A 14,313-nucleotide genomic window follows, 5' to 3' on the forward strand; every position below is an offset into this window, starting at 1 on the left:
TTCCGCGAAGGGTTTTCTCGCCTGGAACTTTAGAAAATCATAACTATTGATCTAACCGTTCAGTTTGTTTCAAATTTACAAGATATGTAGAATTTACCCTTAACTTGTACCACAAAAAAACCAACTGCAAATTCACTCCCGATCTTCTGGCATCTAAAAAACCCTAGCAGACACTCCAAACCCTAATTTACAAGCACCCGAAAACTATTTTCCTTATATCTCAAAAACCCGAACTCCAAATGTCATAAAACTTATGCACAAAGTTTACTAACATGAAATTACACGTTCCTTGAAATTTTGAGCCAAAACCTCACAAAATTGCTCAAGATATAGCTCAAGAGACAAACACTAGTAAATCGGTTTACTTACTACCCTTAGATTGCATGTGCCGACTTCAAAATCCAATAACTCCTTCATTCCAACTTGGAATCCAGTAAGCAATGTATGAAAAGTATAGCCGCAAAAGTGCTCTCTCTAGTCGCGGTCGCCGATCCTCAATTGCCGTCCGTAAGCGTGCGTTATGCCCAAAAGAGTGATAGTAGGTCCAAAACTAACACCTTAACTTTGAGCGCCTATAACTTCTTCATAAAAACCCCAAATGACACAAAACTCGCACCAAAACCTTAACCAAAAACCTAAACCTTCTGACCCTAGCCTTCAAAGTTCGAATGGCCTCGAGAAACTAACCCTAATCCCTAATATGGCCTCGGGCAGTCTCCTCAAAGCCCATTGGTCATGATTTTTGACCAATAGGAATGGAGATTTTTATTTTTCATCTCCATTCATCTGTATTGGTGCCCTAATTCCTCCCTTTGCTACCAAAATCCTTCTTCAATCCTTTTTCTTATGAGATTTACATAATGTATACTCTAAACACTAAATAAAAGAACCAAAATAAGTTTTCAAATGTCACCAATGTCTAATAAAGGTGACTCTAAATATTTAGAAGTTACTATCAACCAAAACCAATCTGAAAACCCACTATCAAAAGAAATTAAAGTTATACAAATTCTATAGTAATCTTTTTAAACAACCTCTTCTCAAAGTAATAATCAAATTATATTCTACAACCAACTAAAATCTACTAACATGGCTCTTACCATGTTACTTAATAAATTATATATTAAGTACATAATTACATTATTTTCATAAAGTAGCCAAACCACAATACGACAGCGCTTTTATGCTCCAAAACTCAACATCACGACTTTTGATGATCTTCTTGGTTTCTAAACTTATTAGCCTATATGCCTTTGTACCTTCACAATATCCAACAAATATACATTTTGTACTCTTTGCATCAAGTTTGGACCTCATGCAATCTGGTATCTTTGTATAAGCAATCCATCTAAAGATCCTTATGTGTAAAATACAAGATTTCTTACTATTCCAAGCTTCTTGTAGAATCATTGATATGAGTGCACTTGTAGGGTACTTATTCTTTTTGTATAGTGAAGTAACCATAGCTTTAGTCTAATACTCATGCCTAAGGTGTTGTACATGAAGCAAACTCCTTGCCACCTCCACAACAGTGTAATTTGCTCTTTCAACAACTCCATTTTTTTGTAGAGTGTAAGTAGTAGAGGTTTGTCTTGCAACACCTTGAATCTTCAAAAATTCATCAAAATACTTTGACATGTATTCACCTCTATTGTCTACGTGCAACACTTTGATCTTGTACTCACATTGTTTCTCTACAAGAGCCTTAAATCCCTTAAACCTTAAAAAACACTTACTCTTAGCTTTAATGATGTAAATCCATACTTTTCTTGAAAAATCATCAATGAATGTGACAAAGTACCTTGCTCCTCCAATTGATGGTGTCTTCATTGGTCCACAAACATTAGAATGTACAATCTCCAATAATTTGGTTGTATGTGTTGCAATTCCATTTGAAAATGAATCCTTTTGTTGTTTGCCTTGTATACAACCTTCACAAGTAAATGTCATGATATTGTTGCTGAAATAACCAAGATTCAAGCCACTTACCATGGATTGAAATTCCTTCATGAATTTAGCATTCAAATGACCAAAACATTGATGCTAGATTCTAAACTTATCTTGGTCTTGTTGAAAAATAGCAAATGTAGCCACTTCAACTCTATTCACCTTCTTACAATTGATGAATTATAGATTTCCATCTCTAAGGCCTTTGACAATATTTTCTCCATCCAATGTCTTTACAATACATCCATTCATGTCAAATTGAACCTTACAACCATGTGATACAAGTTTATTCACCGAAAGAAGGTTCTTCTTCATCTTTGGCACATGTAAGACTTCCTTCAATATGATCCTCTTGATTTGGTCCTTCACAATGATCTCCACAACAATTAAGTCAATTCCAATGACTTGTACCATATCATTGTCTTCTAATCAAATTTTGGTTGTTGAAATTTCTTCATAAGTATCAAATAAATACTTATATGATGTTATGTGTTTAATAGCACCCAAATCTATAATCCACTTAGACATCACAGCTATAGAGGCTCCTTCACTTGCTATGAAAGAATAGTCATCTTCACCAAAGTTATCACAAGCATTGTTTGTATTCTCTCTATCTTTTTTCTTCACTTTGTAGCAATTCTTAGCAAAGTGATATGATTTTTTATAAATATAGTAATTTTTCATGTTGTTCTTTGAACTATCATGTTGGTAAAAATAGCTACCTTTGTCTTGTCTTGAGAATAGAGCTGAATCCTCACTTATTGAATAAACTATTGTTTACACTCTTCAATCACTCTCAACTTCACTTATAAGACTTCTTACAAGTCTGATATTCTATCATAACCTCTTGTATTAACTTTGCCTCTCTTTGATCACCTCTCTTCTTTTACAAAACACTTCTAACCTCACAAAGCACTTTTTATCACAATAAGTGGATCTCTTAAGGAGATTAATACATAAAAGCACAAAGTTAGAGAAGTAATGATGAAACTCAGCAAAGAAATACAACACAAGTGTCCTAAAATATCAATCAAAGGTATTTAACAACCTCCAAGATTATAAATGTACTTAACAATAAGTAAGAGCAATAACAATATCAACAACTAGATGCAAAAGTAGGTTTAGAAGATACCAAATCCTAACATCAACAACAACCATAAGATCTACTCTTAACACCAACAAAGACTTCAAAGAACTTCAAAACTCACAACCAAAGGTGAGTGGATCCATAACCTATTAAAGAACAAGCACTTTGAAGTCACAACACTTAACATTAGTAATGTTGCATACAAAGAGAGTATAGAGTAAGATATGTCTCACTTCCAACATCCAATATTTATAGGTAGTGGTTGCTGCCCAAAAAGATAACTTCCACTCTTTAACTTTTGTACACATGGTCTTAGGATTCTTTTGGAAACTCTCTAATCTCAAGGGTATCCTATGTCATGCACTAATTACTCTTACCTACTCTTTGGATATTCCCTAGTTAATACTTTATCTTCTTGAAGTTGACTCTTGATCCTTGACATCGACCTATATCCATAGGATTTTCTTTCAATATACTAAGAGTCAATCCTTTGACCATTAGCAACTTATCTAAGGTAATATCCTCTACAAAGTAAGTTATTCTACTTTCACTTTTATTTCAACAATAATATCCTTAATTTTTCTTTATATTTTTTTAATGGATAATTTTAACAAATTCATAAGTCTAATTAAAAAAGAATAATTTCTAATTTCAAATTTCAAATAAAAAAATTCACAAAGTAGAGTAGTCAATTTTTTTTAAAAGAATTAATATATATATATATATATATATATATATATATATTTAAAATAGGTAGTTTACAACCTTTAAAATACGACAATAAGAAGTGATGTAATCGACTCATTTTTAAAACAAAAGAATGATGATAAACTAGTACTCTTATAAAACTATCAACGACATGAATCATAACAAAAATCTAAAGAAGCAATGCACTCTTTGACTTTCAAAGAAAGTAAATAGACAAATTAAAGATAGATATAAGATAGAAATGAAAATGGCTATTGTCAAATATAAAGAAATTAGAAATTCTTAATCAAAGTTAAGAAGGCAAGAAAGATGTTGACAAGACTAAAGAAGCCCTTATTCTTTCTTCCATGTATACTATTTAATCAATGAGTTATGTAGCAATATTCTATAAGTCATTTGATATGTATCCAACTTGCAAGTCTACCTATCTTTAAAAATGTTAGTTTAAAAGAAAGTTTCCAACATGTCTATCATATGGCTAATTTATACCACAAGTAGCTAATAAGTGCAATATGTGACCAATTTATAAAATAATTAGTCTATATATATATATATATATATATATATATATAACACATGGCTAATTTGTTGGCCAATTTTTAATCTACGAATGACCTAAAAATACATGAAAAGTGAAATCCACATCTACAAAGCTTCTAAGAAGCTATTTCACGAGATGTTATTAGATTTACTTCTACTTACTTCTATTTAATTTCTCTTATCTCATTAGGATTTGTTTGTTTGTAACATTTTCAAACTCTATACAATTTAAAAAGCCAATCCTTTCAAAAGAGAGTTTTTTTCACAAAAGAAAGGATCTTAATAAAACTTTGAAATTGTGGCCCTTGAAAGTGGGCTTTTAGGTGTAAAGACCCTTCAAATATTCTTGAATATTCTATGTTCAAAGTTCAAAGATGGATACAAAAAAGTCTTGTACTACTTTTTAATACATAATTTAGGATCAAGGTTAAAAAATATATATATATCCTCAAACTTTACATCTAACTTTATTTCAATTTAGCACATTGTGCACATGCTTTTACTATCAAAATTAGCAAAGTTTGACAAGTATTTTATAACTCAAATGTGTATACTGTTATACCTCAATCACAAAGATCTTCTACAAACCTTATCCCTTAAAATACATGTACAAATTTTTCTAAGATAAATTTGAAAAGTTATAATCAATATGACATTTAAAAGAGCATATGTTTGTATAACATCACATACCTTTCTTATCACAAATATGACTCCTAATGATATTACAACTCCAGATTATGTTATCTTAATTCGTAAATTAAAGTGCCTTTGCAAGAAGAAAAAAAAAGTATTGTTCCACTAAACAAACAATGCAAGTACAACACATATATTCATTTTTGACAAATTATTTGCTCTTTATTTTGTTTCTCATTGGTTGTCAAAAGAAGAAACATCTGCCATGGAAACAAAGTTCAGGACCCAAGTTAGAATGTATAAAGAATTCCTACACTCTTCGGCATCCCCAGCACATATATATAAAATAAAATAAAATAAAAAAATCACATCGTCCAGCGAGAGCAACAAACGATGCAGCTCGTCCCCACCGAGCCACATGTGGCTATTTACACAAAAAAAAAAAAAAAAAAAAAAAAAAACACTCTGGATACAACTGGAAGAGTCAGCGGGGAGCTTCATCGGATGTGCCGCACTTGCAGAGCTGGACGATGAAGCATTCTTCAAAAAAGCCATGAAAGCGAGTCTGATCGATGGATCTCTCTCAACTTCGGCGTGTGTTGAAAGTATCATTAATCTTCATGAAACGGTGAAGCAGATATTTACTTGGAAACTATCTATCTATCTAGAAGCTGCAAGTAAGTGTGTGTGGGGAAAGAACTTGACAGTGGAATTCGCCGTTTATTTATCTCATTGAGCTGTGTGCTTTATGGGTGCACATCGATCACAATGTGGAAGGATTACCAAAGTGTAAGCGTCTGCTGAAATCTCTGATCAGACGATGGAAATCAATCTATCTATTTATCTCTCTCGCTCTCTAAAAACTGTGAATCGTATAAACAATTATCCCCTCTATACACTCAATCACCATCGTTTTGAACGAGTAATCATCTCCAATGTGGAGATAGGCCGATCTAGAGCACTCACTACACATATAAAACTCACGGAATGTTGCTGCTGTTGTGGTTGTGGTTGTCTATTGGTTTTTTAGGGTGGTTTGAAGCCTTAGCAATCTTCGCAAAATGGTCGCTAAACTATGCCACAGTAGGCCAAAATTGATGCGCCGCAGGGGAGATGTGCGACGCTATCGATTCAGTAGTAGAGATACTGAGGGTAGTCTTCGGAGTAATAGGTTTGCGCCAGCGGCGCCACGCTCTCGTAGCGCGATGAATGGCTGCGAGGGTAATTGCGGACGGAAGGGCTTGAAGGACGTCGATAGTTGAACGCCTCATCGTTTTCGGCAAGGTAGCTTCGATTCCTGTGAGGTAATCCCCACGAGCTAGAACCCCGTCGCGATGGCTCATCGTCGTAGGAATCGTACCCGTTTTGGTACGCGAGTCCTCGGTCGCTGCCTACAGTGCGAAACGGCTCGTCGTAGTAAGGGTTTCTGTGCGAGATCAGGCCGCGAGCTCTGGAAGTTTGCATCGGCCATTCCGCAGAAGCTTTTCGGTACATTGGCATGTCGCGAAGAGAGCGAGGGATGCGTTGCGATAACTCGTCGTCGTATGAGTCGTACCCGGTTCGGTATGAGGCGCGATATGGCTCGTCGTTGTAAGTGCTGCTGAATGAGACCCCAGGGTGGGCGCTGACGCGCGATGGCTTCTTATTGTAGGATAACTTGCTCGACGAGGATCGGTACACCGTTTCATGTCGCGGGGAGTGCTTCTTGTGGCTCGTTTTTCTCCGCTCGTGACTCCAAGTTTTGGTTACTGGGGTTTCGTTCCAATACTCAGATTTCTTCTTGATGCGCTTCATCTTCTTCAGTGCGGCGTGTGGGTCGACGTAGCCCGTCACTGTCACCCTTTCAGTGAACTGGTCGACGAAAACCTCGTAGACACCTTCCAGTTCTGAGAGCTCCTCACGGACTTTCTCCACACATTTCGTGCAACACATCGGCACCCTAAATTCGACTATCTGCACAGGCAATTCACAAACACAACGAACTCTGTTGAGTGCTGGAACAGTGGGCCAATTCTCTCGGCACTCCTGCTTTCCTTCTCCTCAAATCGCCATGTTGGCTATACAGGATTGATCAGAGGGCACCCAATCGTAACTTGCGACATCGAAGCTATTGAAGTGACAGTGGAATGTGCACATACCGGGAGCTCTCCCCACGATGTCCGGGAATCATCGGCCGTGTAATTGTAAGGACGCTGGCGATCTCTAATTTGCTGCCAATGTGGATCGTTTCCTCCGTAAAAGAACTGCACATAAGCGAAAACAATCAGTGGACTTGCATGATCATGTCTCACTATCACTACTGCTACAACAACTACAAATCAACTCGGAAACTAATCACACAATAGTCTCGCTATTGCCACTCGTCGATTCGCTACAACATCCATTCTCTACATGACCACATGCTTAAACCACATGCTTAAACCACATGCTATAACTTCAGTTTAGCTCTACGACGATCATACCTCGTCCATCCGCATCGTCATTCTGAAACAGTGGTGGGTGTAGTAGACCTCCAAACAGATCAGTATCTCTCTCTCTCTCTCACTCAGGAACACCACCCTCGTTGCCGCAACGGCGCAAATTGAGGGAGTTTAAGCGAAACAATGCTGTGGGTTCTCTTTGGCTCCTCCAAGTAGATAAATGTCTTCAATGTCCAAATGTTGATCACACCAGATTGAAATGTGCAGAGCAGGGTAGTTAGTATATATAGCAGATGGCGAAACCGCGTGTACAGCACAATCGAAATGTACCCAGCTCGTTCTCCGATGTGACGGACCACATATTCCCCAGTTGCAGACAATAAGCGAGGAAGGGCGGTGGACCGTGCGGTGCTCCAGTTCTCGGACCGTGACAACCACCTTGGCTGTTGCTGTGCCAACCCCAACTTGGTACTGGCGCACCAGGCCATTTAAAATTGGAAAGTGGGGGGGGGATGGGGAGGCGGGGGTGGCGAAGGGGTGGGGCGTAATAAATGAGACGCCAACTGGGATCCTCTTCTACACCTTCTGTCAAGCCCTCCCAGCGAACATCATGCCCCGCTTTCCTATGTCATCGACTTCGATGCACGTCCAACTCGGATGCGAAGGGGCGGGGCGGGGCTCTGTATTCGCTTCATCTGACAAGCGGAGATTCCAAGACTGCAACTCTCGACTGAGCCCTGCGGCTCTTCTTTTGCGGTAGTTTTCTCTACTTCTTTTTTGTTTTTGTTTGCATTCGATCCGAGGTGGACCTTTCTCCTCGCTCCGCTGCCAGCCCAGGTTTGAAGGAACCTCGCAGAGCGGATTGCGCAGCTGCAACCCCCGCCTGCCTGTCAAAACACAGAACCCTCACATGAACAAACAATACTTCTCACACATATGTCTGCATTATTGTGTTGGTCCCCCAGGCCGCCTCTGCAAGGAAGCGATCAACACAGCCATGACTCAGCCATGACTCACGCATGGGCCGATGATCTACTCCACGACGACTCGATGACTGTTTGCAGATTCCCTCCCACACACTCGAATACCAACAAAAAGCTGAAGAATATCCCCCACAAAGTGCACCCATCGTTGTCCGATGGTGATGATCAAGAAACGAATCCCAAGTCTGTTTCTACAAAACCAAGTGTATATGTATTCGAAGAGGAGGGGGTCATGTCGGTGAGCAAAGCTTGCTAGTTTTCTTGACTCCGATTACTTCAAAAACTCTTGCAACGACGACACTTTCGATCTTATGAGTCTCAACAAAATCATACATTCCGATGAGGCTTTCATGAACTTCTCATAAATCCATTATTTTTGTGTACAGAAGTGGATGTGTTGAATGAAGACAGAGTTTTGATTGTTTCAATTTCAAGAGGTCGTGATTTATGAAACGATTTGGTGGTTAAATGATGTTGTGAATGGGCCTTTGCAAGCGTTGGCATTTCGATGGGGAGGCTTTACTTCTATTTTTATTCGATTCTATTTGAAAATGGCTGCATTTGTGGGTTAGAATTTTGCAATGTATGTTATTTATATGCAGTTTACTTTTTCTTTTTCTTTTCCGTTTTAATTGCCTTGTTGGACCCATTCAAACAACATTTGAAATCAGAATCGAAAGCATAAAATTAGCAAACAAATTGTAAGACATTCTTGTCAGTTTCATTTGATCATTGCACGGCGAAAATATGCATTCTTATTTTATTGCCTTTGACTGCATATAATAATGCATATATATATATATATATATATATACACATAAAGCCACGCATGTATTTTACAACTATGTAAATACATACATTTCGCATCATTTCAGTCAAAGTTTGATATCCTTAACAAATACTGGTATTTATTTCTGTGCTAATGAAGTGTTCATTCCATTTAATGAAAAAATAAATAAAAATAAGAATAATCTAATGAAATCTAATGAAATGTTATTGATTTGAAGGCTTAAGATCTGTTCTTAATTCAATACAATTTTTTTATATGATGTTTTTAGACTGAAAAATGTAGAAGTGTTATGAATAGAATTATATTTGTGATTGGTGAAAATAATAATTAAGTACTATATTTTTGTAAAAAGAGCCAACTTAAAAATGCCAAAAGTATATTATCATACTATATTCATTATGATGATAGATTTCAAAGTATCATTTGTATTCACAGATTTTGAAATCTAGAAATGTGAGAATGTATTGATATCCCACAGTTGATGTAAAATTGCTGCGTCGTCATCAAAGTTCAAGTCCGGAGTTGTCCAAATAGTAAAAAATACGGAATATTCTTTCAAACAAATTATTCTCTAAGTAATAATGGTTTCAAGCAAAAACATGTAAATTTGTATTGTTGGCATTGACCTTGTAGCCCTAAAAATCTAAGTAAAACAATGCAAGCAAGTAATTCCATCGTAGATATTTGATTTTAAAAGTTAAGATCAATACTAAAATTGTAGTTAACATCAAAAAATAAATAAATAAATTTTATATATACATAATATTCAAGAATATGATTAGATACAATATTTTATTTAGTATCTTATATTAATATCAGTTGTCAAGTTTAGAAGTCTTAGGTATGCAAATTGAAGAATGATTCTCCAATTAAAAAGCATGTTACCTTACATGAGGTCTATTATTTAAATGATACAAAATATTTTTTTGATTCCGAATTCTAAGGTCAAGAGTATTATAATTAATAGTTACTTGAATCTTTGGTCCTATTCCAAGTATTAACACATCTGTTTCATTTTGAGGATTATAAAAAAATTACATCGTTGTTACATATTTAACACAAATATATATATATATATATATATGGAACTCAAGTGGCATGCTTTTGAATCTCAGTATTGTAGAATGATCAAGATTTCTCATGCTGAAATACTACCATGAGGTAAAACAGTATCTTGGCAAGATACTTTTTAATCAATTTAATCCTTTAGAGGTTTAGTAAAAGTGAGTTAGGGCTTGGAAGTTACCAAACAAATTTAAAGGATTAATATGGGATTTTAAAGATTTTTTCAATTCCAAATATTATTTTTTCAATACCTAAAAGTTACAGATTATTTTTAAATATTTTAAATTATTTTTGGTGCAACAAGAGCTAGTTTCAATTCTAAATTTTAGATTCCAAACCAATTAACTTTGATGTGATATAAATTAAGGTTTGAATTATTAACCATTGCTACCCATTTTTGTAATAAGCATAATAAATTTAAATTATTCAAAAAAATTAAAGAGTTATATAAAAAGTAAAAATAATGTGATATTTTTTTGCATTAATGTATGCTATGAATATTTTTAAAAGAAAATTTTATATCTTTTAAGAAAAAAAAATTAAAATTGAAGTTCAATTACTTGCTTTTGTGTGTAATTTTTTAAAAAAGCAGCTACATCTAACCAATTTTTACAAGAAAATAATAATAATAATAATCATAATAATAATAACAGTATCCTTTTTTCAATTCCATATAGTTTTTTTCTCAAAAACTTGCTTCGAAAATAATGTTTTGAATAAAAGTGAAAACAAGTGATCTCAGTGAGTTCAAACAAAATAAATTAAAATATTACATAATAATTACAGTACTTATAAAATCAATTATTTTGATTTCTTGGAGATACTTAAAATATTCTACTAACAAAAAAAAATGTAGTAAAATTATAATAAAAAAGCATAATTAGGAAACGCTGCACAGTCTAAACATAATATTTAGGCGCATTTTTCAGTCTTTTGAAAGACATTTTGAAATTATATAAAACAAACATTGAAAATAAAAATCAAAATAAAAGCCATAAACAACCTCAATCCCTTTTAAATCATGTGCATGCGACTCTGATTTCTTTTGGCATGTCTACTGAATAATCTTGCTACAACATATATAATTCATACAACCATTTATTGGTTTTATATCAATCTAATATGGTTGTATGGTTCTTGGTTTTGTATCAACCGTATCTAAAATTTACATATTTCTCAACAATTCATCAAAACATATTCAATACAGAACAAAAGAATTCCTCAAAAGATTGTTTACATGATTCGTTAACACACACACAAATGTGAATGCATATCTATGTATATAAATATATATATATATATATATATATATATTCAAGCATTAGTTGCTTATTGAAACTTGCACATACATAAGAATCACATACCAGAAAATTATGTACACTTCCAACACATACCCATTTGTATAAACAAGTCTGAAATTGCTATTCAATAACAAAAGCTGAGAACTTCAAGCACTGTTTTTCAGTAATACTGTCAAAATTGAGTACGCCAGTCTGCACAAACTAACTAGAGTATAAAACTCCGAGAAGGATCGAGAAATTGTTAGACGTCTATGACACAAGCAGGATACTCTCATCCTATTACTGCACATTCCGGGCTAGTTACAAACAAAAACCACTGTTCATGTCCAAGTCGTTACCCTCAACCTAAAGACTCTCTGATGATATGGATCACTATAAAAATATAAAAAGAAAAGAAAAAGAGAAACTGGGTGATGTAAATACAGGAATCACCCACAATTTAGACGAGTAGCTCTTGATCTTTCCATTAATAGAGTACAAACTCGGTGTCAAGAAATAGCTCATCATCGAAGAAGCTAGAATCGAACTGTCGATGGTGGTCGTATGCATCGCCAGTTACACAATCTGGTGGACTGTTCGCAGGGCTTAGATCAGATGGACTGAAGGTTCGTAAGTAGGGGCTATGAGGACTGTTATGAAAGGTGTACCTTTGAAACGTAGGCCTGAGTCGATGTTGATGCACTACGAAGTTGGGTGTTGAACGGGGAATAGGAATGTCGATGCCGCCATTGTTGCCATGAGAGTCCTCTTCGTCAAGAGCAGCGAATGTTGAAGATCTGAAGTTGGGGTTTATAAAGCCGGCAAATGGACTGGCAGTAGATATTACTCGAGCTTGCCTGTTCACTTTCCGAACTTTTTTAAGGATGCGACTGGCGGGCACTATACCCGTGACTGTCACAATTTGTCTCTCTTCGTCACACACGACATCTAGTACTCCTGCACAAGGCAAATATACGAGAATGTTTTAATAATACTACAAGATGATAAGAACGTTGGTCCGAGTTTTTGTATGAAAACAGAACTTAAATTAGTTGTTAAGGAGGAAACCTAAAGCTGTGTAGTCCTGAGTTGAATATCCTAGAACATTCATCATGCTATTTCAGATTGTAAACGTACCTTTTATCATGAGAGCATTTTTCACCCTCTGAACGTCGACCTCGTCTTCCATCGGCACTCTGAGTTGAATATCCTAGAATCACATTAAAACTAACATGGTGAGTCTGGCAGTGCCACCGTGAAACTGGTATAAATCTACCACGCCAAAGTTCACTCAACAATGGCAGTCAATAAAAATCGAAGACATCAGAATGCCAAAGAAAAATCAATCAAAATACATGAGCACCCATTCATGTACAATTGTGAACCACAGAGACGTACCGGCAACACGGGAGGGATAACTCCAGATCCAAAGGGGTTATATGATTCCTCACTGTCGTCAGAGGAAGTGCTGCAAAGATCGTCATCATCGCTCTCCGTCTCCTCACAGTCGCAACAACCGGACGGGCGAAATTCAGGAACTCTCAATTTCCCTACTCCACTTTCTTGTATTTTTGCCCTCAGTATCACTCGCATGTCATCATCGACAATACCGGCAGCGTCAGATTTTTCAGGGAGACCTTGTGAGGAAGAGGCTGGTTGAGAAGAGCTTTCACCTTTGATAGCACTTGTCTCCGGTGCTGTAGTGTTCTCTACCGACTCAACGTTGCGCAATTTGGAATCGTATTCAGTTTCATCTCGTTCAATGGAAGATGATCGACTGGAGCGGGCTGCGTCCATGCTCATAAAATTCCCCTACATTCGAAACACCTCACTGATAAGACCTTCTTCAAACTCAATTTCATCCACTAAAGCTAAGAACAAGCTTGAAGTGCAACATTATAAATCATCGTTTGGCAGTTTCTTCATTGGTAACAGAAGTCTATGCACCATGGCTGCCAACTCTTATTCCCACACTGGTGTTCTACCACTGATGCACCATCGTTTCGCTTTCACTTTACCACGAAACAACACCTTGTGGATACCTTATGCACCTTTGGGGTTTAATTTTGAAGCAGGTCACGAAGATATCACACTACTTCGTGAAAACCTTCACATGGTTGCAACCTAGATCAAAACGTTGTACCAAACTGGTCCCCATAGAACTGACAACGGAACCCATATACTTCAATACTGCAACTTCTACTCCAAAATTCCAAAATAACTGTAACACACATCCAATTTCAGCTCATTCATATTGCATATTACCAAGCAATACCTGCAGGTATTAGACATCAAGCCCTATTTCGGCGACTTGCAAACCAGGAAATGAACCGGGAGCTCACCTCAGTCTGCTGGTAAGGCATGCACACCCTCGACCGCAACCTCCGCTCGTCCACAACAACCCTGGCCCTCGAATTATGCTTAACCCCAAACTTAAACCCAATTCAACTCCAACTCGAATCTTCAACACTCAAGGTCCTTCAAAATTTCTGTTTCGAGGTGATACACCACGGTTCGCAACAACTCGAGCAGCAGCACGAAGCTGAATATCCACGGATTCTCCAACAGCATAACCTAATGCCCCAAAGTGCAAGCGTGAAGACAATCCCACACGGAAAAAACTGCTTAAAACAGTAAAACCGTGGCCAAATCACGCCTTTCCTGAATGAAAACCAACTACTGGTTCATGATTCTCAGCAACAAGAAGCAGCACTGGACAAAATATCTGTTCGGCGTGTGTCGAGCAAGCCTGGGAAGGCTAAGTTGCTTATTATAGAGCTCCTTTTGAGACCAGAGCCGACCTACGATGGATCCAGCCAGATGCCAGTTCCCCAGAGCTGGCCACTCTTGAAGGCTTTTA

The 14,313-nt window shown here is 36.6% G+C and overlaps 3 protein-coding genes across 4 annotated transcripts; 1 reads left to right on the forward strand and 2 right to left on the reverse strand.

The window, feature by feature from the left end:
• Window positions 1-5,615: 5,615 nt before the first annotated feature.
• LOC112277553 (uncharacterized) lies at window positions 5,616-7,578 on the reverse strand. The gene is made up of 3 exons (XM_024510027.3): window positions 7,378-7,578; window positions 7,054-7,158; window positions 5,616-6,868 (listed from the first exon to the last, which is right to left on the reverse strand). The coding sequence occupies exons 1-3, from the start codon at window positions 7,396-7,398 to the stop codon at window positions 6,047-6,049; spliced, it is 948 nt and encodes a 315-aa protein (XP_024365795.1). The 5' UTR covers window positions 7,399-7,578; the 3' UTR covers window positions 5,616-6,046.
• Window positions 7,579-7,886: 308 nt separating this feature from the next.
• LOC112277557 (uncharacterized) lies at window positions 7,887-8,787 on the forward strand. Its single transcript, XM_024510030.3, has 2 exons — window positions 7,887-8,091; window positions 8,301-8,787. Exons 1-2 carry the CDS (start codon window positions 7,946-7,948, stop codon window positions 8,572-8,574), a joined length of 420 nt encoding a protein of 139 aa, XP_024365798.3. The 5' UTR covers window positions 7,887-7,945; the 3' UTR covers window positions 8,575-8,787.
• Window positions 8,788-11,570: 2,783 nt separating this feature from the next.
• Window positions 11,571-14,313, reverse strand: LOC112277552 (uncharacterized). Of its 2 annotated transcripts, XM_073531409.1 has the most exons (5): window positions 13,796-14,144; window positions 13,496-13,560; window positions 12,852-13,265; window positions 12,591-12,663; window positions 11,571-12,410 (listed from the first exon to the last, which is right to left on the reverse strand). In XM_073531409.1, exons 3-5 carry the CDS (start codon window positions 13,254-13,256, stop codon window positions 11,941-11,943), a joined length of 948 nt encoding a protein of 315 aa, XP_073387510.1. In that variant the 5' UTR covers window positions 13,257-13,265; window positions 13,496-13,560; window positions 13,796-14,144; the 3' UTR covers window positions 11,571-11,940. The 2 variants fall into 2 exon arrangements, with proteins under 2 accessions (XP_073387510.1, XP_024365794.1); XM_024510026.3 differs by lacking the exon at window positions 13,496-13,560 and having other exon boundaries at window positions 13,796-14,313.

Source organism: Physcomitrium patens, chromosome 25 (assembly GCF_059467195.1).
Source record: "Physcomitrium patens ecotype Gransden chromosome 25, ASM5946719v1, whole genome shotgun sequence".
Lineage (NCBI taxonomy): Eukaryota > Viridiplantae > Streptophyta > Bryopsida > Funariales > Funariaceae > Physcomitrium > Physcomitrium patens.